Below are 26,535 nucleotides of genomic sequence, written 5' to 3'. Positions count from 1 at the left end.
GGAAATCGATACAAAAGAATGGATGTTTGTCTATAACGCGGAACGCGCTTTATCAAAGTGCAATAATATTCATATACATATATATATATATATATATATATATATATATATATATATATATATATATATATATATATATATATATACTGTGGTAATACTGTGGTAATACAAACATACATCTACATATAGAATAAGGCACAGTTTAAGGGCCACCTAGCATATGTAGTATATAGAGGCTGGACACTACTTTACAATCCTCCCCCCTCCTATACAACTTAGCTTAAAGCTTCAGTTATGTACTTTAAAATGCACTAATTTCCTATTCGAGCAGAGGGAGGGCAGCTTCGTGACTTCAACAGCTACTTCATGACCCAAAAAACTGTCAGTCTTCCTCGGAATAAATTGTGGATTGTTCCATTTTTAAAGCAGGGCGGGAGGGGGGGGGGGCCCTTATAAGCACAGCGTTCTGTTGCAAAAAAACTAAACAAAAAACACCCCGTCTTAACGGACAAAACACTTTCAATAAAAATTAACTAACTCGCTCATTATAAAAACGTGTTTTTCGGTCTCGGAGTCTCATTTTCTGGCTGTTGCCCCCGACGGACGCCCCCGCTTCCCCGGGCCGCTGATGGAGCAGGTCCATAGTAGAGTGGATTCACAGTGTGGGGAGCTTGAAACGGTCCTCCCGTGGTTTGTGAGTTTGGAGAGCGGCGGTGCTGGCGAGTTTGGGCTGTGATTGTGAGAGCAGAAGCTGCTGTGTGCGGCTCTCGAGTTGTGCACCTCCTAGCTTACAGGGAAGGCTAACAGTGAGGCTAACGCGGGCACAATGCCGTGGGCTGGGGTGCAGTCCTGGGGTACACCGCGCACCCGATTCGAGAAAAATGCGTGTTTTCTTATTCCTGTATATAAATAAAACATGAACGTTTCTTTTAGGCTACTACCCCCCCCGAAAGAGCCCACCCACATCTGCACCCCCAAAAGATACAGCCTTTGACTGTTCGGCTGTCTGTTAAAATCTAACTCAGAACAGCAGATGCGCTGCAGAATGTCCTTACCAAGTTGTATCACACCCGGAAGAGTGGTTCCCAAGATACAGCTAAATTGGAAAAGGGATGTCGACTCCCCCGTGGATGTTTTTATAATCATATCCCAGTCTCTCCAGCAGGGGTCAGCACTACCTGCACCCACCGACCGCGCATCGCAAAGGGGAGGCACGATCTGCGATCGGTCTCCTAATGGAACATCGGAGAGATGATCGATAATCGATGCATGATCGAGAACGCTTCACAAAGCCAGCGGACCTTCAAACAAAACTGAAAACACGCGTGTGCCACAAACCCAAGTGAACGCACGCGTGTGCCAGTAATGCAGCAGACACTATATGAGACGTGTGAGGGAGCACTTAGGCGCCAGGTCGATGAATCTATCAATGGATCAATAATCAGGCAGTGGGCTAGTCGCGCATCTCTCGGCATTACCACGGGACTGTATGCACTCACCACGCTTCTTTGTGCTTGACGGTGCTTGGGTCGAGTTTTATAGGTGATCATATCTGTGCCGCACAATACAATGGAAACGGATAACGTGCACGATTCCAATACTAATCACTACAGTGTTAATAATAATCATAACATGAAAGGAACTGTAAATATCTGGAAAGTATTCAAAACGTCCTTCGAATAATCCGACACTGCGAGTGTGTTGTTTTTAAATAGTCTTGTGATCATTTCAATATGATTTGTATTAATCAGACAATGCGAATGCACAAGAGGCTCTTTGTGCGGTATTTCTATATATCTAGCTATATCCGTGCACCATTTTATCACAAAAACAACAACAACAATGTTCTTTGTGTAAAATGGCATTGCAATTGCCACAGTAGCAGCATGTGGCAATTTCATATTCGCAGTGAAAAAAACAAACAAACACAAAGAATAATCTTCCGACCGGCCCGACTACACAGCAGCTCGACTCGTATTAGGCGGCACGGCTTTGTGTTTGTGGGGGTGTATCGGGTTTGAGACGCGGGCTGATGGGAAACGCAGTCGCTTTATTTTAGGAATGTACAAAATATACTAGAGACACGATTCTGCCCTTCGCTATAGTGTAGTGTACTAATCTATATGACACTAATCTATACTATACTGGGGGGTTGATGGATCCACCCTATTGTAGACAAGTCTGCCTCACACACAGGTACTGACCCCCTTCCCCCTCCCCGCGTGTGGAAAGCAGACCCCCAGCATTAGGGAGGGTGATTGTAGGCTGCCTGGGAGTCGGGCTGTGTAATTCCCTGCAGGGTGAGTGGAACAGCAGGTCTGAGCAGATAAGAGAGGGAGCGAGTCAGCATCTGCACTCAGCACTGGAGACTGCAGCGCCGGAGCAGCTCGCTGGCGCCACCTGTGTGTGGCGAGCAGACACGCCGCGACCCTTGCTCGTCTGCGCCGTGCAATTCAAAAGGAGAGGACGGGTTTCTGCTCCTTTGCTTGTGAAGTTCTTGCGCAGAGTGGGTTCCGATATTCGAGTGTGTTGAGTGGTGCTGGAAACGGCCGCTGAATTAATGGAGTTGACAGGCGGTGGAGTCTGGACCGGCCTCTGTTAAGCTGAGGGCGCAGGGAGCCACTGCGCGTCTTGGAACCTGGTTTCGCAATGGTTCTTCAAATGCTATTGTTTGAAGAACATCGTTTTTGATGATATTAACAGCTGCAGTTGTTCTATAGCACTGCTGTCATCACCTCCCTTTCCCTTTGAAGCAGGGCTGCGGCTGACTCGAAGAGGCTTCGTTTACACAGCGCCGTGTATTAATCATGCATGCGTTCAATGAGATCGATTCCCATTGCATAGCAGCGTCACCCATTCCAGGTTTCACTACGAGCTTGATTCGCCACAGTGTAGAGGCAATAAGCGCAGGGGTGTCGGATTAAACGCACAGTAAAACCGGGAATGGATCAGACCGCTATGCAGCACAGAAACACAGCTGCTGCCGGGAAACCGTCGTGCAGAACACGTCATGAAATACAAATACAACACTAACACAAGACATACCAACAATAGCGGAGCATGAAGACCGGCAACAGCCTGCACAATGCAACAGCCCCACCTAGTGGACAGAAAGAAGAATGCATGTCCCCCACCACAGAGACAGTGCAGCAGCTAGCTCTCCATTCTGTCTCCTTCCTTGACGGATATCTGTCGACGTTGTGACTGTGAGGAAACAGCAGGTTCACGGTGATTTTTAATTGAACCTTTATTTAACCAGAGAAGCCCTGTTGATTTCACTGTACTTTATAACTGCTCTTATCTGTAATGTGATGCTTTGTACTGTGAAACTTTGTAACAGCTGTAAGTAGCCCTAGATAAGGGCATCTGCTAATAAATAAATAAATAAATACATGAATAAAATATTTATGTAGCAGAGTTTCTAAGATGAAGTCAGCAAAGCTATTCCATATAAATCACAATGTTGAACAGAATAACCCAGGTAGGTTTCAAACCGCAATGCAGAATGGTACAAAAGCATCCACTTTTCTTTAGAAATAAATGTTAAATAACTTACCTTAAACGTAAATAAAACGAGGTGAGGACAGGACAAGGGGGAACCGGGACAAAGGTTTGGCGCCACCTACTGGAAACAAACGAGTCACAGACACCTGATGGGAGTTTCAGAAACAATTAGTTTTTTTTTTTTTTTTTCTGTAATTGCAGAGAGCAACATTCCCAGCAGGCAGGAGAGCGTGTGTTTGTTACCAAACTGAGTCACCCCTGTAATTACCTAATTGCACAGGGACGTGTCGGCATGGATTTCAGCAGAAGAGCCTGCACTTCAACGACATGAGAGCGAGGGAGCAAGGGAGGGAGGGAGTGAAGACTAGTAGGCTGAAGATGGGGGGGGGGTGGTGTTTGGGTGATGCTCAGCTGAGGGATGCTGTTTCTTCACGGAGAGGGAAAGTGTGCCAAGTGGAAACAGGCCAGGAACCAGCGCCAGCCTGGCTTCAGTATGATCTCCCCGAGAGAGATTCCCTCGCGATGATGTAAACCAGCAATAGCAAAAGCCCCCCCCCACCCCCTGTGCTTTTCCCATTGTTATGCCAGGCCTGTATCACAGCCTGCCATGTTTTCTAATATGCTTCACCACACCTCTCCGAGCTTTACAATGCTTACCTGTCATTAACTAGGGTTTCACTTGCTGTGCTTTTATTAAGGGAAACCTTTCGAAGGGATGCCACAAATGTCAGCTCCTGACTCCGAGAACCACGAGGCAACAGAATGAATAAAGTACAGGAATGAAAGCATGAATGAGAAGCTGTCTGAAAGCCAGGCTGGGGCAGTGTAGAGTTCACTATTAAAACAGCAAACAGCTCCACTCATGCCTTGTGTTTTTAAGGGTTTTTAGAGCAGAGCGAATTGCGTTTGAACGTCCTGGCTCTTTAATGGCGTGTTATCTTCAGCAGTCACATTGCTCAAGGGATAAAGAGAGACCAGAACATATATACAGCAAGCACCTTCATTTATTGATTCTCCAAAATACAGTGTGTAAACACTTTACCTATTTACAGCACAGCGCTTTCTGTACACTTTGCATGCTGTTACACAACATATTATTATTATTATTGGCACTATTAATATTATTACATATAACTTCAATATACAAGGTAAATTAGACATTTATACATTTTCAAGCTTTACAAATCAAACAAACTGAAAGATGGCAGAGGCAGCGTTTTCAACCCAGTTTCTCTGGCTCACCCGTCGCTGCTCCCCTACTCCTCCTCTTGCTCCTCCCACTCGTCCAGGTTGCCAGGGCAGGGCTCCATGGTAACGGCCACGCCCATCCCGCTGCGTCTCAGGGGCATGTCGGCCAGCTGCGTCCACTCGTCACTCTCTGGGCTGTAGCACTCCACGCTGGACAGGAAGCCCTCCTGGTTGAAGCCCCCTGTAACAGACCAGACCACGGCAGCCAATCAGAACAGGCGTGCTGCAGCAGCTGTGCAAGTATTCCTGCAGTGTCCCGCCCTGCTTTTCCCTCGGTGACACTGTGCGTTTACAGCTTACATATTAATGCATATTTATACCTTGCTTATCTATAGCCACAGGGCCACTTGCACTGTGTGAAACACGCACTCCCAGAGGAACGGCAGGGTCATCACAGCAGATAGAAGGGGTAAACCAGCAGCCTATGTTGCTGATTACACTGTAGGGGTAGTGGGCGGTAAAACATTTATCGTCTGCACAACAGATTCCCCTTCCCGGTGATCTACTGTTTTTTTTGTTCTGCGATTTCCTGGAGAACAAGGCATGGAAACTGAGAACTTTCTTCAACTTCATGTAGAATCAGAAATCTACTGTACGGTGGCTCATTGAGGACAAAAAAAAAAAAAGATTGTAATTTCAAGCTAATGTCGAGATCACAAGATGAATTATCAAAGGATCTACACAACATCTGTACCTCCCCCCTCCCTCCATCAATGGGCCACTGTAGATAGCAGGTTTTTGAAACGACAGGAGTGCTGGAGCATGCGTTTCTTTCACAGCCGCGCGCCCAGGACCTGCGTAGCGATCGGCGGTGCTGGACCGGTAAGGTTCCTGGACTAATCATTGTAAAGCCGATTCCCGCTGGCGCAGTGCAATGGCAGGCTGCTCGCTGGCGTCTCACCCAGTGCGTAGATCTTGCCCTGGTACACGGTCACCCCGTGAGCACTGCGACGGTTCTTCATGGGAGAGACGGGCTCCCAGCGGTCACTGGCCACACTGTAGCGCTCCACGCTGCTGAGCTGGGCCGTGCCATCGTACCCGCCCACCGCGTACACGCAACTCTCAAAGCTGACGACCCCTGAGAAATCAAGACAGAACACGAGCAGAGCCGTCAGCACGATCTCACAGGGCAGCGTCACCGGACAGGCTGTGGGGTTTCAATCACGACACAAGAACTTTCACTAGCTTTCTGTCGATATGTTAACAACTAAATTGAAAAACACAATCACATCGAAAAATATATATTTTACAGGAATACTTACAACAAAGCAGTAAGCTAGGGAAGCAACGTGTTGTGTTTAAAATCCTATAATTTGTTCAGCAACACTTTAAAAGAACTAATAGCATTTCTTTAAAATAGTACAAGGTCCATTCTGCACTCTTAGGAACCTAAAGCAATGAATAAACTACACTAATAAATATAACTAAATCGAACGGCTTCAGGGACAATTTGAAGAGCATGATGAGGATGGTTCATTTCTTCCTATACCTTAAATAACAAAACCACCGTGTAAATTAAAAGCAACCTTCATGTAAATTGTGGAATGAACTCACATGGACTCTGCATACTGCATGAACCCCCAGCAACCCGAACTGAAACTCTGATTAGATTGCTCGCTGCTGCAGGTTCCCTCCCTCTGCTTACCGGCTCCACTGCGGATGGATCCCATAGACGCTACAGGCTGCCAGGTGTTGGTGTCGGGGTGGTAGCGCTCCACACTGTCCCAGCGGCTCTCCCCGTCGAAGCCCCCCACCGCGTACAGCAGCCCGTTGCAGACAGCCACTCCAGCGCCAATCCGCCCCACCGACATGGGCGCCACGAAGGTCCACTGGTTCGTTTCAGGGTCGTATCTGCAGAGAGAGCGACCACGTTATATGGGGGAAAACAACGGCACACTCATGTGAGGCCATCATGCATTTGCCTCTTTCATTTGCCCCCCTGTAAAAAGACTAGAGTTTTTGCATCTGTCCTCATATGAGGTCGCCATACATAACAAAGTTAAAGACACATCATAGCTAACAGCTACACAGAGGAAGCCTGGCCTGTGAGACTCTATCCTGGGTGAGCAGACCCCGCCCTCCGTCTGTGCAGATGAAGCAGTGGGTCGATTCAGCTCGTTATGCGCTAGCTTGAGAAATCATCCAGACTACTTACACAAGGAAATGATCGCTGTTTATATTTGCCAGCTGTGCTGCAGGTTCAGCATGTCTGTTGTCAGAGCTGTGACCAAACAGGATAACAATCTCCCACCTGCTGAAACACGTGCGCTTACCTCCTGCCTGCCCCCCTTGGAGCCCAGCGGTCCGAACTGAGCTACAAGCAGGAGTGAACGATCTTCTTTAGTTTTTGTTTGGTTGGTTGTTTTTTTTTTGGTAGTTTATCACACGCGTTGGGAGCCACAGGAAGGGAACGTTTTATTACAATAAACTTGCCCCTGGCACATTAGACAAACACAACACTGTTTATCCAGCGTAGATAAGAGACGATGGTGCAATAGCATACTTTGCTTCGCTGGGCTGGTTTAAATAGCGCACGCTTGTTCTTGCCTGTAACAATGTCACAGCAGATCTGGTGTTCCTGGCTGAATTCCCTTGTGCTGTGTGAGTGGATGTGAACATGGAGTGTGGGGGTGGGGTGAAAGCTCATGCCAGGAGCTGACTAAGAGATACCCACACGCCCAAGCTGACTCTACATTTTCAATGCAAACTGATCTAATTCATGTTTATAATTCATTATATATTACTAATGATCAAACGCCTGTTGCTTACAGAGCTGTACAATTTAAAGAGGGACCCTGTAGGCTGTTCTGTAACTAACGGCCAAGTGAAGTTTGGGGAAGTTGAACCCCGCGTGGAGAGCACTAACAATCCCCTCCTCTATATCCCTGAGCCCCCAGGAGGTACTGGAGACGCGCCACGCTGTGCACTGCAAACAAAAAATAAAATACAAACTTTCCAGCACAGGCAGAATGCCTCCCCCGAATACAAAAGCACTGTACTCTTTACAAAGACTACTCAGCTAAAAATAACCAAGCAGCGTTACACAACACAGCTTAGCAGGGATCAGACACTCATTCTTGGAGGCATTTTCTCCTGACGTTCCCGGCAGCTTTAACAGGTGAAGCACACGTCCTGTTTAACAGGTGAAGCACACGTCCTGTTCCTGCACAGGCCATGTTTGAGAGTTGGTCGCGGTCTGACAGCACTTAATAAAAATCAAGGCAATACAAGCACCAAGAGATCAACAGCGGCTTTAGAGATAGCTAATGAAAAACAAACATTCTGCAATCCTTCTGACCGGGGTGATGCGTTTAAAATCACACAACTGCCTGAAATCTAACCCTAAATATCAGGGATGGAAATAAGACTCCTCCAAATCCACTCTCCGAACCCCCCCCGGTCGCTCATACTGACTTTTCAACGCTGCGGTGGTGCACCGACCCGTGGGACCCCCCCACCGCGTAAATGCCCCCGTTGATCACGCCGACCCCGACGCGGTTCCTGGGCACGTTGAGCGATGCCCGCTGGGTCCACTGGTTGGTCATGGGGTTGTAGCAGGCGAGCGAGGCCGAGTCAGTGTGCTCCTGCTGGGAGTTGTTCCGCCCACCCACCACGAAGAACAGCCCGAAGAGCACGCAGGCGCCCAGGCCGCTGCGGGGGGCGTCCATGCTGGCCAGCCTGGTCCACTGCCCCGTGCGAGGGTCGCAGGCCTCCATGGAGCTCAGCGACTGCTGCAGGTAGCCCCCGGCCAGGTAGATGAGCTTGTTCCCCCTCAGCCTGGGGGGCGGCAGAGGTTTGTGCAGTGCCATCTCCTGGAAGATCCTGGACAGGTAGTCCCTGCAGGAGTTGGCCTTGCTCAGGATGGGGCACTCCTGCAGCTGGGCTTGGAGGAACCCGGGCGGCAGGGCATAGATCTGCACGGCATTGAGCAGGGCGTGGAAGTACTGAGCCCGCCCCTCAGGGTCCCAGCGCACCCACTCGATGCAGGCCTTGTACACCTCGGACTCGCACAGAACCTTCAGGCTGTCCTGGCTGATGAGGTCCAGCAGCTGGCAGTGGGACAGGTTAAAGAACTCCTCCTCTTTCGTCACCTGCACAGAAAAAAAAAAAGTTTAAAAAAGTCTGATTAGCCCCAGTGTACAGGTAGCTGTGTCTTACTAAACTCCTGGTAAAATCAGGAAAATGGTTCAAATAGCTATGCCATGGGAGTCTTATCTCTATCCCTGATGTGTATTATATATTATATAAATAGAATCTCTCTCTCTCTCTCCCCCTCACCTTGCTGAAGTGTGTGTTGCTGTACTCCCCTTCTCCCTCACCTTGGTGAAGTGTGTGTTGCTGTACTCCCCTCTCCCTCACCTTGCTGAAGTGTGTGTTGCTGTACTCCCCTCTCCCTCACCTTGCTGAAGTGTGTGTTGCTGTACTCCCCTCTCCCTCACCTTGCTGAAGTGCGTGTTGATGTACTCTCTCCCTCACCTTGCTGAAGTGGGTGTTGATGTACTCCCCTCTCCCCTCTCCCTCACCTTGCTGAAGTGCGTGTTGATGTACTCCCCTCTCCCTCACCTTGCTGAAGTGCGTGTTGATGTACTCCCCTCTCCCTCACCTTGCTGAAGTGCGTGTTGATGTACTCCCCTCTCCCTCACCTTGCTGAAGTGTGTGTTGCTGTACTCCCCTCTCCCTCACCTTGCTGAAGTGGGTGTTGATGTACTCCCCTCTCCCTCACCTTGCTGAAGTGCGTGTTGATGTACTCTCTCCCTCTCTGGTGCAGCTCCTTGCAGCCGATCTGCTCTGCGAAGTTGGCGATGCCGATGACGTTGGCGGGCTCCAGGTTCTTGACCAGGAAGTCGCAGCAGGCCTTGGCCACGTCCTCCATCTGGTAGAGCGTGGCAGCCAGCAGCACGTGCAGGACGCACTTCTCCCCCACCGTGACGCGCGCCGTGTACGCGAACTCGATGAGACGCTGCATCACGCAGGGGGCCACGTCCCGGATCGTCACCTCCGAGGCGTGGCACTCCTTGAAGTCACCTGTGAACATGGCCTTGAAGTAGGAGCTGCAGGACGCCAGGACCAGCTTGTGCACCTGGGAGGGAGGAAGAGAGAGAGGGATGGAAATAAGCCCCCCACCGTTGCATAGCAGTCTGATCCAGTCCTGTTTTTACTGCAAGTTTAAGAAGGCACACCTGACCTTGTTACCTCTCCACTAATGAAACTCAGAATAAAAACCTGGATAGGATGAAACTGCTATGCAATAGGAGCTTCCATTTCCCGTGGAAGGAAGGAAGGAAGGAAGGTGGGTGTCAACAAGAGGGTTGGCAAAAAGAACAGGCAAAACAGAGCAGTCTCACTGATTCCAGGTTTCAATCCGAGCTCGGGTACGGTACCTGTGATCCGAGAGGCTGTGACTCTCAGTACACGGCTGCAGTCGACACCACCGCTTACCCGGAATTCCTCTCGCTGGTCCTTGTAGGTGACGTGAAGGATGAGGTCACAGAGCTGGTCATGCCTGCGGAACTCGTCCATTCTCTCCAGGGCCTTGGAGGGGTGGCTCTCAATGGTGTAGTCCAGGTATCCGTGGCCCTTCATAGACGGGACGGCGATGGCTGGGAAGTCTCCCCCAGTGTTTGGTTTCCTCCTTCTTGTGCATGTCATTCTTGGGCTCTGTCCCCTTCGTAAAGTTCTTTAGAAAATGAAAACCAGGCGCTGGCCACAGGGAGTCAGCTCGACCGTGTCTTCCTCTTTCTGTCTTTTCACACCTGTACGAGAAGCACAGCAAACGCTCTCCGCCACCCCAGAGGCATGCTTTGTGTCTACGCCAGGGGGTCAAAAAAAAAACAAAAAAACTCTTCTTTCAACCGCTACAGAGTTTTCACATCTTTAAAACATTGCAACGGTGCACTGCAGTGGCCTTTTTTGAAGAAGAAATTCCTTCGTGCAAAAAAAAAAAGAAACACAATAAAAATAAAGTATATTTAAGAGCAAATCGATACTTTGATGAACTCTGGAGCAGTAAGTCCTATTGACAAGCAAGGTTTCGTCAAGATTCACCCCCAATATCCAATGTCTTGACTGGGTGCTTTATGCATGGCAGGAGGTTTTCAACGCTGCAGGAGGTGGGATCTTGTGAGGCTAACTGCAAATCAAAGAGAGAGAAACAGAATCTTTACTCAAGTGCACGTCTACACGTGAAAGAGAAGTACGGTGGACAAAAATCATTTTAACTGATCGCAGCACGCTCTTTTATTTAAACAGAAAGTCCATGGGCTTCAACGTACGGAATAAGTAACCAGCTGGGTTTACCTGTGATCTAGAATCGATTCCCACAGGAAGTCTGCCACGCCTTGAAGCCATCATGTGACTTAAACCAGAGCCACAATCTGCCCTCAACAGATTTCTTTGGACTTCCTTCCAGAAGAGGTGGATCACGGGTGTCTCAGGAATCAACTCCTGAAACAGGGGGGGCCAGCCGGGAACCAAATCACACTAGATTTCGTTTTGCGGGTTTCGTATTTGCTAGTTTGTAGAACTTTTGAAATACTTCAAAATAATATACGTTTGTGTGTTTGTTTGTCTACTTGGAGAGGCTGTCCAGGCACATGAGAAGTTAGGGCACCCTGCAGACAAACAGCGGGGGCAGGGCAGGTTCACACTGACAACGAGAATCGAGGCTCACATGCAGCACAGCGGCCACGAATTTATAACAGCGGTATAACACGGTACCGGCACACACTGAACCCAGACCTTCATCATCGCGGTTCGGTCAATTCCAATTCTCGCTCAACTGCTTTCATCTGAAGCCAGTTTTATTAGTGAACTAAAACAGCGACTTCGATTTAAGTGATTTTGTTGCCAAGGTTGTGAGAAGCTGTTTTCATTTGTTTTTGCGTTTCAATTAACACATCAGCTAAACTAAGCGACTGCATCTTCTGATAACAAGCTACAACTGGAACGCATTTTCAGTTTTTTGGGGTGGAGAAGTTAGTCTAAATCACGGGGGTCTGAACTCTGTTCTATTTCTCTGGTTTAGCAGCTGTTCGTCCGCTGTGTAGTTACGTGAAAACAGGGGTGGTGGGGGGCTGGAGAAGAGAGACGAGTATAGTTCATTCACTTTGAAAGTGAAACTGTATTTTATATTAAGAACATGTTTACAGCAGCAGCAAAAAAAACAAAACAAGACAAACAAAAAAAAGCTTCCATTTTTTTAAAACTTGCTACCGAGTTACACATTTTATTTAGCGACGAGGGAAGTATTTTTCCTTTCCAGATTTGTTTTTCGTTTGTTTGCAAATGCGTAAACAAGTCTTTAAAACACCCACCACCCACACACCCACAGACTCACCTGCTGGCTGATTCGCGGATCGCACCAGTCCGTGCAGAGCCGGCTGTTTTGCTGTGCAGATCTCCAGTGAGCGGGTGGAAGAGAAACACGACACAGCGCAGGCTGCTCCGCTTTGCAGTGCCGAGTGCGTGTCTGCTCCGCTTTGCAGTGCCGAGTGCGTGTCTGCGCAGTCTTTGCTGGTGAGGAGTTACACATAAAAGCACAGGAGCTGCAGCAATGATGACTCACTTGCAGCCCTGGCTTGTTCCTGTTCCTGCCCTGCAGCGTCTGCACTCTCTGTGACCAGTTTAATTTCAATATCAGCATGACTTTGCACTTTCTTTCATACATTTTCTTACATTCGCGCGCATATATATATATATATATATATACACACACACACACACACACACACACACACACACACACACACACACACACAAAATAGTCAAATGTGCAGTTTTGAAAGAAACACATATTGTACAGAGAACGTGTTTTCATTTTAATAGTTATCAGGTTAAAGAAATCTCAGTTTCCATTCGTCGTTGTCAGGAAGTCAGGTACACTTGCACTTCTGGGGTCATTTCAGCCCAGCAGTGTCTTCTAGGCCGTGTTGCTGGCTTGTGTGATAAATGGCATTAAAGAGATGTGAACAATTTCACAGGCAGGGAGACCAAGGGAGTGCAACACCGTCTATAAGCAGGCCCTGCTGCAGTGCCTTCAGCCTCGTGTATACAAGATGTACTCCTTTGAAAGCCCCCTCACGCCAGGCCTGTGCAGTGAATGGATGCGCACACACATTATTGTGTTGGCTACAATTATGCATGCTTGCTTCGTAAGAACTCTGCAAGTCTGACCAGTTATTAAGTGACTAGGTTGTTGTCAACGGAACCTAAACCAAACAGAAATGGGTACTGTGTGACTCTCTCCATGTGACAGTGCGTAATGTCACACCTTGCCCCTGTCTCGATCTGCACGGAGGGTGGAGATGACCACTACAGCGAGCAAGCTGTCTATCTCCTCACAGAGCTGTCACAAGACAAGTTATCCCTGGAGCATGTTCTGGGAGAGAGAGAGCGATGCTTCCTCGTTCTCTCCTGTTCACAATCTGCTCGTTTTCGGAGTTTCTGGGTACAAGCCGAGCAGTACATAATCATTGTATGAACCCGCTGAGTGGAGTTTCTCTCCCAGTGTAATCCCTGCACAGAATACAGTCTCAAGTCACTGTGACTAAGCACCAAGGCTGGCTACGCACAGCTGATACAGGAATTGCAGTTTCGAGGAACTCCACACTGTACATGCTGAAGGCATTGCCATCGGTTTCATTCTCATTTTATAGCCCGTTTTGTCAGTTAATATTTAAACACTAGGGAGTTTCCATATTTTGCATAACGTCCCCTATTACAGCCCCCACCTGGCCATGGTTGTTATAGATCTGTGTCAGCACTAGGTGGCACCAAAGAGTATCCACAGCCAAAGGAATTCTGCACAACTATAGACAAAAAAGTTGCTTCACCCTACAGGGTGAACGAATTTTGTTGCAGAAAGTTGAGCAAAACCTGTTGAATTACATTGTGCAAACATACTGGATTATTGTAGTTTTCCATATATTGAAACACGTGACCTTTCAAAATCTGTCATGAACTGCTCTACTGCTGTTAATAGCTTCCGGTGCGATATCATCTTGTAGTTTCTCTGATGATGTTAAAGAAAAGATCTCCGTTAGGAAGAAAGAAAACACACAGGACACAGCAGCAGACCCCAGTTTGGGAGCACATTTACTAGACTCAAGAACAGCTGAAGACACACAGAGAGAAGGAATGTCAGTTTCAGAGCAGTGCTGAGCGTGCCCTTATCACTGAGCCAAAGCAAAATCCTGCCCTGCTCTTCTGTCCTTCTTCTTGGTGTATTCAACTGATCTAATCACATCCCACACTGTCACTGTTTAAATAATGAGGGGTTTGAAAAAAAATGCTACATATTAAAAAGGGTTTATATTTGAATGATTTCAATGCCGGAGATGTTTGGATCAGACTCCTCTTCATACTTTCTGATTGTGGGGTAACTTCTTCAGATAACTACCGAAGCGTCCAGCTACTAAAAAGAACCGAATAGAATCAGGCAAACTTAACCACGAAAAGTTTATTTTTTTCCATTGCGTCGTGTTCTAGGCGTGCTAAACAGACACAAAGGAAAAGCAAATATATAGGGCCTTATTAAGCACTTATTCTGTTAATATTTGATAAGAGAAACTTCATTCTTTTTTACTTCGGGTAGATTCTGCTTCAGCTCGTTCCTCCACGCCGCACACAGCAGGATTTGAAATACATAAAGGCATCATGTTCTTTCCTGGTAGAACCCACACGGCTTCATTAGCACTGACACATATATTATAGTATATATTATGTTATATTCTAGGCTTCTATGTGTGGAGAGAGGTCCCTGTTCAGAGTGCTGGTGCAGATCTGGGCTTGCTTGACACCCAAGACTGCCACCTCCAGCCTCACCCCCTGGATACAGGCAAGCACACAGTTTTTAAAATCAGACGTTCTTATGTCCTAACACACTTCACAGCTCTGCAGCAGCTTCTAAGCACGACGCAGCAGCATGCACTATAAAACAAAGGGAACGACAGGAGGGCTGGCAACATGCCTGTGACATCACTGCTAACAGCAGGACCCTGATCCAAGTCAGGAGATATCTACACATTGTATTGAATAGGGAGACGACTTTCAATTACTGAAGCATTATTGCTTTCTTAAGCGTGCACAGCTTAAATAAGCCTTGCCTTTAAATGGAGTAGGATTTTTACAAACTGCATAGTGACCCCTGGTGGACTTTATTATCATATTTGTTTGCACTATATTCAAAATCTACATTACAAGTCAGTTATTTGACTGGGTCTGTGTTGGCCCCTGAACTGCCCTAGCATTGATGTGCGATGCTGTGTTACTGATCTACAGGACTTTGAGACTAACTAAAAAAAAATAAATCATAAGAAAATGAACTGCTTTTTTTTCTTTTAAACAAATATCACTCTACACATTTAGTAATGCACTAGCATGACAGATGCAATAAATAAAATTGTATAGATAATAACAACATCAAAAAAAGTGGCTTTCACCATCTTTTTACCTGCTCTGTGCACACTGGACAGTAATGAAATCAGGAACCCCACTCCCATTGCACAGCAGTTGGAGCCATTCCGGGTTTTACTGTATGCTGAATTAGATCCACCTGACACTGCAGCCAATGCACTGTGGATGAGTGAGCCATCAGTAAAACCAGGAATGCATCTACTGCTATGCAATGGGAGTCTTGATTCGATCCATGCAAACACGTAACACATACAGGAAAACCCAAGTGTTTAAAACTTCCTATGGTATTTTAAGCCTGTGCAGGTAGGGGAACCGGGTTAAAGGTGCATTTTCCACTTCTTTTTTAAGATTTAGAAAAAGTATGAAGTATATTCATCAACAAGCTACAGTACGGCAATGAAAAGCAAAAACGAACGACACGTTTATATAAACAGAAAGGAGCAGGATGAAGGAGTGCGCTAGATGCTCGTCTTGTCCAAGTCCACTTTGACGGGCAGCGGCCCCGCCTCCTCGCTCTCATCCGTTTGATTGACGGCTACAGCGATCAGAGGCGTCAGGGGGTAAGGAGACACTTTGCTCACGTCATCCAGGAACTCCTTGTCACCGTTTATACTCAGCTGGAAAAACAACGTTTACAGTGCTTGTAAAGGTTTACACTGGCGGCTGTAAACTAAACACTTTTAGACACCGGCATGTCGGAGTTTACCTGTGTCACCCGTTGGCTGGTACGTCAAACCTTTAGTCTCGAACACCACAGAGTCCCAACCCCCCCCCAGTTTACCTGTGTCTTGACGTGTTGGTCTGGGGCCGTCACCAAGCTGGCACAGCCGAGCCACAACATCACCATGATGGAGAGGAAGAGACAGGCAGCCAGGATCCAACGAGGTAGTCATGCTCGCCTGGCAGGGCGCCTGTGAGCTGGGAGGGGTGTCCGGGCTTGACTGGTTTCCTGGAGCCTTTCTCCACTCGCTCGCGCAGTCCTGCAGCACAGAGAGAGAAAGCAGCGTTAGTGTTCGGGAGAGACCCTGTTGTTTTCAGCCACCCCCTCCCTCCCTCCCTGCTGCTCGTTCACTCATTGCATTCTGGGACACTGCAGCCCAGGAAGTCGTACTGCATAAGGCTCCTGTGAGCTGGGAGGGGTGTCCGGGCTTGACTGGTTTCCTGGAGCCTTTCTCCACTCGCTCGCGCAGTCCTGCAGCACAGAGAGAGAAAGCAGCGTTAGTGTTCGGGAGAGACCCTGTTGTTTTCAGCCACCCCCTCCCTCCCTCCCTGCTGCTCGTTCACTCATTGCATTCTGGGACACTGGAGGAGTCGTACTGCATAAGGCTCCAACACATACCAAAGATGGAAATCAGGCTCCCAGTGCAGAGCAGTTTGATCCATTCCTTGTTTCACTAGCAGTTTAATAAGACACACCTAAGCTTGTTACCGACACACTGGGGCTGCTGAAGCTCGTATTAAACCTGGCGAAACTGCTACGCAACAGGAGCCTGGAGCCTGACATCTGATATCACGAACCTCACGGATAGTGCAGTATGGAACAGAAACATCAAACACAAAGAATGTCGCCATCATGCTGCTGTATGAAGCCCACTTTCTTTACTGCGTTCCTGTCTGTGTTGGCACGCCAGGGAGGCCGTCGCTTGGCACAGGCTCTCGCTCACCTGCGTGTGGTGTCAGGGTGTTGGAGTTGACTGGAGGCCAGGATTTCTCAGCCACGTCAGACCTGGGAGCCTGTAGTTCTGGAGCTGCGTACTCAGTTTCAGGCTGGCTCTGAACAGATAGAAAGACATGGGGTTAACCCCGATTAGCACGCTTCAATAATGAACAAAGAGAACCTCTTCCCTGGTGTATAAAGAGCACTGAGTGGCGTTGCAACAGCAGTTCTGTTACTGCGGTCAAACTCATTCCTTCATCAGTGACAGTTTTATTACTAATAACCTGCCAATATTATTCAAGGTCTCTCAATGTAACGTTCACAAGGGACTTTCTCTTTTCATTTAGAGCAGGGGCACAAGATTTGAAGACACGTCTCTCCTTTAGATTTCAGAGTGAATACGAGAAGAGACGTCCTGAACGAGAGGAGGTCGTTCAGCCCACCAACGCTCACCTGGTTCCTGGTAGCTGATTGATTTCAGAACTTTGTCAAGCCGGATCTTAAAGGACCCCAGTGACACGACTAGGGAGCCCATTCCATCCCTTCAGCGCCCTCGGTGTGAAGCAGTGCTTGGTCCTACATCTACCTCAACTTGATTCACTTTGTCAACACCTTTTCAGATTTTAAAGACACTCATGATCAAGATCCCCCCCCCCCCCCCCCCCGGTTCTGCGAGGGTACACAGATCCCCCCCCCGGTTCTAGGGGGGGTACACAGATCCCCCCCCCCCGGTGTTCGAGGGGACACAGATCCCCCCCCCCCCAGGGTACACAGATCCCCCCCCAGATCCCCCCCTGGTTCTCCCAGGGTACACAGACTCAGTTTGTTCAGCCTGTCTTCATGATGCAGTCTCCGCAGTGTGACCCATCTGTTTATCATTCTCCCTGCCAAGCCCAATCATCCTGCAGTTCTTCTCACTGGTCCCTCGGCATTAACTATTCATAATCAGCCCGGCTCTCTGGGGAGCTCATTAAAACGGGATGGAGCTGCTTTTCCAAATTGTTTCAAATAAAAAAAGTCTGGAGCTCGGCTGCTACTGTGGCTGCTGACACGTTTATCATGAGGCTGCAACAGAGTCAGGCTGTGCAGCTAAATCACTGAGGAGCAGAGAACAGAACCCAACAAACACAGAGGAGCAGAGAATAGAACCCAGCAAACACAGAGGAGCAGAGAACAGAACCCAACAAACACAGAGGAGCAGAGAATAGAACCCAGCAAACACTGAGGAGCAGAGAATAGAACCCAGCAAACACTGAGGAGCAGAGAACAGAACCCAGCAAACACTGAGGAGCAGAGAATAGAACCCAGCAAACACTGAGGAGCAGAGAACAGAACCCATCAAACACTGAGGAGCAGAGAACAGAACCCATCAAACACTGAGGAGCAGAGAACAGAACCCATCAAACACTGAGGAGCAGAGAACAGAACCCATCAAACACTGAGGAGCAGAGAACAGAACCCATCAAACACTGAGGAGCAGAGAACAGAACCCATCAAACACTGAGGAGCAGAGAACAGAACCCAGCAAACACTGAGGAGCAGAGAACAGAACCCATCAAACACTGAGGAGCAGAGAACAGAACCCAGCAAACACTGAGGAGCAGAGAACAGAACCCAGCAAACACTGAGGAGCAGAGAATAGAACCCAGCAAACACTGAGGAGCAGAGAACAGAACCCAGCAAACACTGAGGAGCAGAGAATAGAACCCAGCAAACACTGAGGAGCAGAGAACAGAACCCAGCAAACACTGAGGAGCAGAGAACAGAACCCAGCAAACACTGAGGAGCAGAGAATAGAACCCAGCAAACACTGAGGAGCAGAGAACAGAACCCAGCAAACACTGAGGAGCAGAGAACAGAACCCAGCAAACACTGAGGAGCAGAGAATAGAACCCAGCAAACACTGAGGAGCAGAGAATAGAACCCAGCAAACACTGAGGAGCAGAGAATAGAACCCAGCAAACACTGAGGAGCAGAGAATAGAACCCAGCAAACACAGAGGAGCAGAGAATAGAACCCAGCAAACACTGAGGAGCAGAGAATAGAACCCAGCAAACACTGAGGAGCAGAGAATAGAACCCAGCAAACACTGAGGAGCAGAGAATAGAACCCAGCAAACACTGAGGAGCAGAGAATAGAACCCAGCAAACACTGAGGAGCAGAGAATAGAACCCAGCAAACACTGAGGAGCAGAGAATAGAACCCAGCAAACACTGAGGAGCAGAGAATAGAACCCAGCAAACACTGAGGAGCAGAGAATAGAACCCAGCAAACACTGAGGAGCAGAGAATAGAACCCAGCAAACACTGAGGAGCAGAGAACAGAACCCAGCAAACACTGAGGAGCAGAGAATAGAACCCAGCAAACACTGAGGAGCAGAGAATAGAACCCAGCAAACACTGAGGAGCAGAGAATAGAACCCAGCAAACACTGAGGAGCAGAGAATAGAACCCAGCAAACACTGAGGAGCAGAGAATAGAACCCAGCAAACACTGAGGAGCAGAACCCAGCAAACACTGAGGAGCAGAGAACAGAACCCAGCAAACACAGAGGAGCAGAGAACAGAACCCAGCAAACACTGAGGAGCAGAGAACAGAACCCATCAAACACTGAGGAGCAGAGAACAGAACCCAGCAAACACTGAGGAGCAGAGAACAGAACCCAGCAAACACTGAGGAGCAGAGAACAGAACCCAGCAAACACTGAGGAGCAGAGAATAGAACCCAGCAAACACTGAGGAGCAGAGAACAGAACCCAGCAAACACTGAGGAGCAGAGAACAGAACCCAGCAAACACAGAGGAGCAGAGAATAGAACCCAGCAAACACTGAGGAGCAGAGAATAGAACCCAGCAAACACAGAGGAGCAGAGAATAGAACCCAGCAAACACTGAGGAGCAGAGAACAGAACCCAGCAAACACTGAGGAGCAGAGAACAGAACCCAGCAAACACTGAGGAGCAGAGAACAGAACCCATCAAACACTGAGGAGCAGAGAATAGAACCCAGCAAACACTGAGGAGCAGAGAACAGAACCCAGCAAACACTGAGGAGCAGAGAATAGAACCCAGCAAACACTGAGGAGCAGAGAACAGAACCCAGCAAACACTGAGGAGCAGAGAACAGAACCCAGCAAACACTGAGGAGCAGAGAACAGAACCCAGCAAACACTGAGGAGCAGAGAATAGAACCCAGCAAACACTGAGGAGCAGAGAACAGAACCCAGCAAACACTGAGGAGCAGAGAACAGAACCCAGCAAACACTGAGGAGCAGAGAACAGAACCCAGCAAACACTGAGGAGCAGAGAACAGAACCCAGCAAACACTGAGGAGAAGAGAACAGTAACACAGTAGGTAACTAAAGGTTGTCATGGCAAACTTCACCCAGTGCTGGCCTTTTGGCCCCCCGAGGAAAATTGGAAAGAGAGGAGAGGAGAAAGCGAGTTTAGTTATAATGCCCCCAGATTGTCAACCCCCAAGATCATATCCTTTAATTATGATTTTTTAAAATTTTATTCCCATCTTTGTTTTCTTTTTCTCCGGACATGAATTCCAGATGTAATCCCAAAGAAAAAAAAAAAAAGCCAATTCCTGCAGGAAGTTAAAACGCTGGCCACGGACCGAACTCATTTTCCCCGAGCGAAACCAACAAGGAAAAAATATCCAGCTGGGATGGATTACAGCCGTCGCCAAAGGTGCTTTGGATAGGAGCCGGGGAGAGAGCTTACCTCCCACTGGTCTGTCTTTATCTTTCCATTTCAAGCATGCCTTTGAACTTCTACTTAAATAGCTGGCCCTTGTGACGGTCGTCAGCTTCGCGTGTATCTATCTGTGAAATTGAATAACAAGCTGCAAAGCGCCGTTTTTAAATTAGATATTGGGTTTTTGTTTTTCTGAAATTGAAAGCTCAAAAGGCATTTTTTGAATGCGTTATTGAATCCACATGGGGTTGCATATTATAAAAAAATAAACATGTGTCTCTGTTGAGCCAGGCATTAGCATTGGCAGCAAGGTAAGACTGTGTGACAAAATAATAGGGCTTTGATATATTTATGCGCTTTACTTAGAAGTCTCACAGAAAGATGAGCAAGCTCTTGTGCACGCACGGAACATCTGCATTCTGTGAACTTCATTAGGACCGAATACGGGTTTGCCCCGATCACAGCGTGACACAGACTCTACGCGGTGTCTCAAGGGACCCCTTAATTCACTCCCTGTCTAGATAGACTATTTGCTTTACTGTCCACTGGGACCAGCGCCTAGTAAGCCAGCAACACACGCTTTCCTTCCACGCACTTTCCTTTCATTTCGTGAAGGGAAATATGGGAATATAAGAGACACAGAAAACTAATCTCTTTATCTTTGTTTAAAACATAGAGGTTGCTTCTGTGAAAAGCCTCCTAAAAGCAAATTGCAATAGCAAGCCTGGTAAATAATCATCCAACAGCAAACCACGTTACAGAGAGCATGCACGTAACAGTAGGGATGGGAAATAAGACTCCTATTGCACAGCAGTCAAATCCGTTCCAGGTTTTAATAAAGCTTGACCAGCCACAGTGTGTGTAGCTAACAAGCTCCATTGCGTCTTAAACTCACAGTGAAACCAGGAATAGACCACACTGCTATGCAACGGGAAGTCTTGTTTCTGGTTGCCTGGCGAGTGTGTGAGTGCGAGACCCCAGTAAAGCCCATGCCAGCTCTAACCGCTGTGCAGTCTGGAACGACAGGCTCCTACCTGGAACACCACCACCTTGCCATCGTCAGCCTGCAGGTAGAAGGTCCAGGTGGAGGAGATGAAGCTCTGGGCGGAGCTCACGATGTTGCTGCACCAATCAGAGACCATGTCAAGCACGGAGGGGTGGGCCTTGTGGGCCAAGGCCTCGAGCTGCAGAAACACAAGGGAGTTCAGATAGAGGGGAGAGCCCTCTAGTGCATGGGAGGACAACTGCAGTCCTCCAAGGCCCTATCACTACCAATTAAATAACGAAGGGATTAGCTGCTCAATTTAGTACTCAAGTGTGGTTAATGGCATGGTTCCAGTAAGCTGATTCAATGGAAGCTGCTGGTGGCCTCAGGCTGGCCCTTCCTGGCCTTTGCTCAAACCCGGCTCTAACTTGTTTAAGTTTAAACTTTAAAGGGGCGTGGGATCAGACAGCCCTGCTTCCCGGTCTTACCCTTCTCCTCCTGCTCTCTGCCTCGGAAGGCTGGCTCTTGCAGCCCGCGACACAGCCGTCCTGCTCCTCTCTCCTGCTGTAGGCCTCCAGGCAGGCTGAGAACGACAGGGACCCAACCCCCCTCCGTCAGAACAGCTTCTCAACTCCAGAGACCCCCCCCTCCGTCAGAACAGACCCCGCCCCTCCGTCAGAACAGCTTCTCAACTCTGGGACCCCCCCCTCTCGTCTCACGAAGTTGAGTAAATATAATATATATATAATATCCATATATCTATATATCGATATATATTACACTATATATCATATATATTACAGTACACAATATTAACAGGATAATTTGATCACTCCTCCCTCCCCCCCCCCATCCAACCGCACCCCCAATTTCCAGTTAAACTTTTACAGGCTTCTTCATTCAGTCCCTGGCTGGCTTACCCCCCTCGCACTCGGACAGGGTGGTGTTGAACCCGGCGTTCCCATTCACAAACTGGCAGATTGAGAAGAGCCGGCAGCCGCGGTGACAGGCGTTCAGGACACGGTCCTGCTGGGAGAGAGGTGGACGGGGGACGGGTCTGAAATGCAGGTTCATGTGAAGAGACGACATCTCCTAACACGGGACTGTCCCGCTGGCCAGCTCCTTCCGAGCACACATCAATAAACGCCAATAGCGTTAAAGTTTGTCAGATTGATAGATAGATAGATACAATTTAAAAGCATTACCGAATTCGTTTATCATTGTACGAGATTGAGAATACACCGATATACCGAATTAGGTTGCATTTCTTAGATAAAAAAAAAAAAAAAATGTTGTTACATAATGTTAAATAATGTATATTTTTATTTTGCATTTGTCCGCTCAATTATTCATTATGCAAGCACAGCATTTACAGAACAATACAGCATGCATCTTACACTATAATCATATTCACAAGAGCTGCCTCTTGTGCAAACTGCAGCCTGCAGAGAGAATTCTGACACACTCCTGTGATTACGTCACTCAGGTCGGGGGGGGAGGGGGGGGGGGGGGGGGGGGGGGGGGGGGGGGGGGGGGGGGGGTCGGGGGGGGGGGGGGGGGGGGGGGGGGGGGGGGGAAAGAAGCAATTACTGTTTGCAAAAACATAGATACAAATATAATCGTAAAATAACTATTTTGCGTGTATATATGTATACGATGATGATGCTGACGCCGAGTGTTACTGGCACACTCAGACTAGATTTAAGATGGACGCTTCTGTTTATTTTCACTGCAAGATCCCACACTAACGCCAGACATTCATTGATTTATTTGGAGATCACTCCAAACGGTGGTACCCCCATGCATGACTGTGTACCCTGTGCATTAAAAACAATGTAACATCATTTAGCCGATAGAAATAAAGACTGCCACAGATATGCGCGGGGCTCATTCCAAATTACTATATAGTAATAACAATAATACTACAATTCAATCGAATGCCATTGCTGCACTTACTTTAGCACTATTGCCGTGTTTTAAGGCGGTCTGGCACTGTTTCTTGCAGTACGCGATATCGCCGAGCTGGCTGTCAAACACATCAGCCGCAGCTGTCAGGGAAACGAGGAGCAGCGAGATGAGAGCGCGGATCCTGCAGCACCGAGCCATCCTTACCGGTGTTTCTGATGCACTCAGCCTCAAACCTGCAGCACAGCAGCGAGCACCGTCTGCTTCAATCGCTCTGTGATGTCATACCCCTCGCTGCAAGGGACTGTGGGAGAAAGAAGAAGAAGAAGAAGGATGATGACTACAGGGCTTGAGGTTGGGGACAGTGTTTGCAATGAACGCTGTTAATTGTTTAGCGTGAAGCGTGAAGGTCTCCGTGCATCGCTGCAGATTCGTACAAATTAAAAAGGGCCAAGGCAAATCCATTGGCTACTGGACGATTTGCACCAATTTGCAAAAATGCAAACAAAACTGCCCAAACCGAGCAGCATGGTAAAAGCAGTGAGGATATACGACTCAGTTCAGATTGATATTGCTTTCCTTTGCACGTACAAGAAAACAGTACTCTGCATCGGGCCAGTTCGTTCAGTAGTCTGGAAGTAGAACAAGCGTTAGTTGTTGCTACTATAGTGTTAATGAGTGTGCACCCTGGGTAAAACAACTCTGTCTCTGAACGTGTGAAACGTCAGACTGTCACTGCAGGAGCAGCATGCCAGTTCAAGATTAGCTAAGGGATGTTTGCAAGGGCAAACCTTTGATTACTGTCACCCAGGTATGCTATAGCTGTCCGGTCCATTCCTACATGAACAGCAACATGTAGTCATGCATGAGGAGCGTGACACATAGTGTCACAGTGTACAGTATAGTATATCATGGATGGTATAGCAGTGTTGTATATAGCATGGTAAACTACATGGGAAAAGCATGCTGAACTGCAGGATCGCATATACAAGGGCCATTTGTTTATAGAGGCAAAACACACAATAGTACACTGACCAAACCGTGTCTGCTTGTCTTAGTTTCTGATAGTCCATATAAGCTGAAACGAAGATTGGAGCAGATTTCCTAAAGTTTTAAATATCAGGACCCCAGAACTCAAGCTGGCGTGCAATCAAGACTCCTGCCAGATTGAAATGCAATCAAGAGTGACAGGCAGATTGGGTGTCCTGGAGAACGCAGCAGTGCTACCCCAGTCTGAACCCCTGTGGGTGGCACTGCAGATTAAACACACATTGTCCCCGCGCTCATCGCAGTCTTCTCCTCAAAGTACGACTCTTGTGCTCCTCACTCCCACACGCATTCCTGCACAGATTGTCTTCCTGCATCCCAACAGCAACCCGTGTCTGCACTCCGGTTTGTTTATGCAGTGCTCCTGAAACTGTGGGAAATCCTGTGGTGGAACCCACCCAGGTGAAAGCATAGCACGGTAAAGCACAAAGAGAGCATTGTCAAGCACAGAGAGGTACAATCAAGCAAATTCAAAACCATGGCAAATCATGGGACTGTGCTAAACGACTGCTCGGCGCTTTGTGGAAGTCACACAGGTTTCACGGAGAGCTTGCTTTTGCTTGCTGCAGTAGGTTGTCATGTGTGTCACTTATAAACTCTGTTGTAGCTCAGAAAGCAAAAGAGACAGTGAATGTTTTTTGTTTGTTTGTTTTCCTGTGTCAAGTAGCTCCCGGTTCAATTTACTGGATCAAATGCAGCTTTAAAAGGCCTGTCCTTTCGTGTGTCGCAGTCCTCTGCAGCCCTCACCTTCCCCTGTCCTGTAGACCAATTGGAAACTGTCTGTTTGCCAGGATGTGTTCCCCCATGCAGCTGCAGTCTGTGATGCAGACTCTCAGACTCTCAGACTCTGCTCCTACTCATGTTTCGTGGCTGCAGTGGTTTTACAGGAACCACTAGTGAAGCGCAGTGCTGCATGCATTAGAAACAGAAGGTCTGAAGGTTCATCCTATGTAGCTTCTGACCTCGTTTCACTGCACTTTAATGTGGGGCAGCCAAAACAGTTGTCTGACTGTATTTAATCGGTGACTGACCGATCTGTTCCGATTCATTTGTCCAGACAAAGACATCCTGGACCTGTCATCGCTATGACCGTTAGCCACGTCTCCCGCCTCCCCCTTCGGAGTCATTCACAAAACGCGTGCGACGGGGGAACAAACCTTGACTTTGTCATCCCCTCGCTGGTGGAAACATGGTCACCCTGCAATGAAGTTCACGGCTATTGTCCAAGCAGGAGTGAGTCACCGGCCGCGCTCCTCGTAAAGACAGCCTGCATTGTTACACGCTCATTAGTCACTGTCTCCGCTTCTTGTTCAAACGCACACGCTGTACGGGTGGGCTGGCTAGTTGAGAAACAGCATTACTAAGCAGAATCAATCGGGTCACCAAAAGGACACTTCACTGGTGGCTGCTGTATTCAGAGCGCCTCTGTCTGTACTGGGAAAGGGGGTGAGTGGCTGGTTAGAGCAGGAGACCAATCTATTCAGGGCTCTGTAAAGACACTCAAAGTGTATAGAGACCGAGTGTTATAGCTGTCCCTAGTGCCCTGATAACACGGCTTGCATATAAAGTAGAAATACAAATCACAATATTGTGCCTTTGAGGGATACAAAGAATCAACACACAACGTGGTAAAGATTTCTTGTCAAGGTTTTTTTTTTTTTTTTCTTAGTTCTTCTATCTAACTATTGAGTATTTAAAGTTATGGATATAAATAGTAATACCCTTTACCATGGATTTGTAAATAATAATAATAATAATAATAATAATAATAATAATAATAATAATGGAAAATAATGAAAAAAGGAGAAAAGATGATGACATTTCTGGGATCCTGTCTATATGTCTCTATTGCAAACAGTACAGCGGGATGAAATGAAATTTGGTGTGTCTCAGTGTGTGTGTGTGCGTGTGTGTGCGTGTGTGTGTGTGTGCGTGTGTGTGCGTGTGCGTGTGCAGGATTACAGAAAAACCGAAATCAGACAGCTTGAAATGCGGTTTATTGTAGTAGGGTTGTGTTTGTGACCGTGCGAAAGGAGGCACAAAGAATTAGACAAAACAAGCAGAAAACAGGAGTGGAG

General features: G+C 47.8%; 1 protein-coding gene and 1 pseudogene across 2 annotated transcripts; both read right to left on the bottom strand.

Annotated features, from left to right (window-relative positions):
• Positions 1–4,486: 4,486 nt before the first annotated feature.
• Positions 4,487–12,340, bottom strand: LOC121300992 (kelch-like ECH-associated protein 1A). Of its 2 annotated transcripts, XM_041230048.1 has the most exons (7): positions 12,089–12,340; positions 10,192–10,882; positions 9,476–9,832; positions 8,167–8,843; positions 6,398–6,603; positions 5,654–5,830; positions 4,488–4,933 (listed from the first exon to the last, which is right to left on the bottom strand). In XM_041230048.1, the coding sequence occupies exons 2-7, from the start codon at positions 10,399–10,401 to the stop codon at positions 4,761–4,763; spliced, it is 1,800 nt and encodes a 599-aa protein (XP_041085982.1). In that variant the 5' UTR covers positions 10,402–10,882; positions 12,089–12,340; the 3' UTR covers positions 4,488–4,760. The 2 variants fall into 2 exon arrangements, with proteins under 2 accessions (XP_041085983.1, XP_041085982.1); XM_041230049.1 differs by lacking the exon at positions 5,654–5,830 and having other exon boundaries at positions 4,487–4,933.
• A 1,487-nt stretch (positions 12,341–13,827) lies between these two features.
• On the bottom strand, positions 13,828–24,016 carry LOC121300460 (annotated as a pseudogene).
• Positions 24,017–26,535: the final 2,519 nt, after the last annotated feature.

This window comes from Polyodon spathula, chromosome 26, assembly GCF_017654505.1.
Source record: "Polyodon spathula isolate WHYD16114869_AA chromosome 26, ASM1765450v1, whole genome shotgun sequence".
NCBI lineage: Eukaryota > Metazoa > Chordata > Actinopteri > Acipenseriformes > Polyodontidae > Polyodon > Polyodon spathula.
The sequence above is the reverse complement of the archived record's forward strand: the minus strand, read 5'-3'. Positions and strand labels throughout refer to the sequence as shown.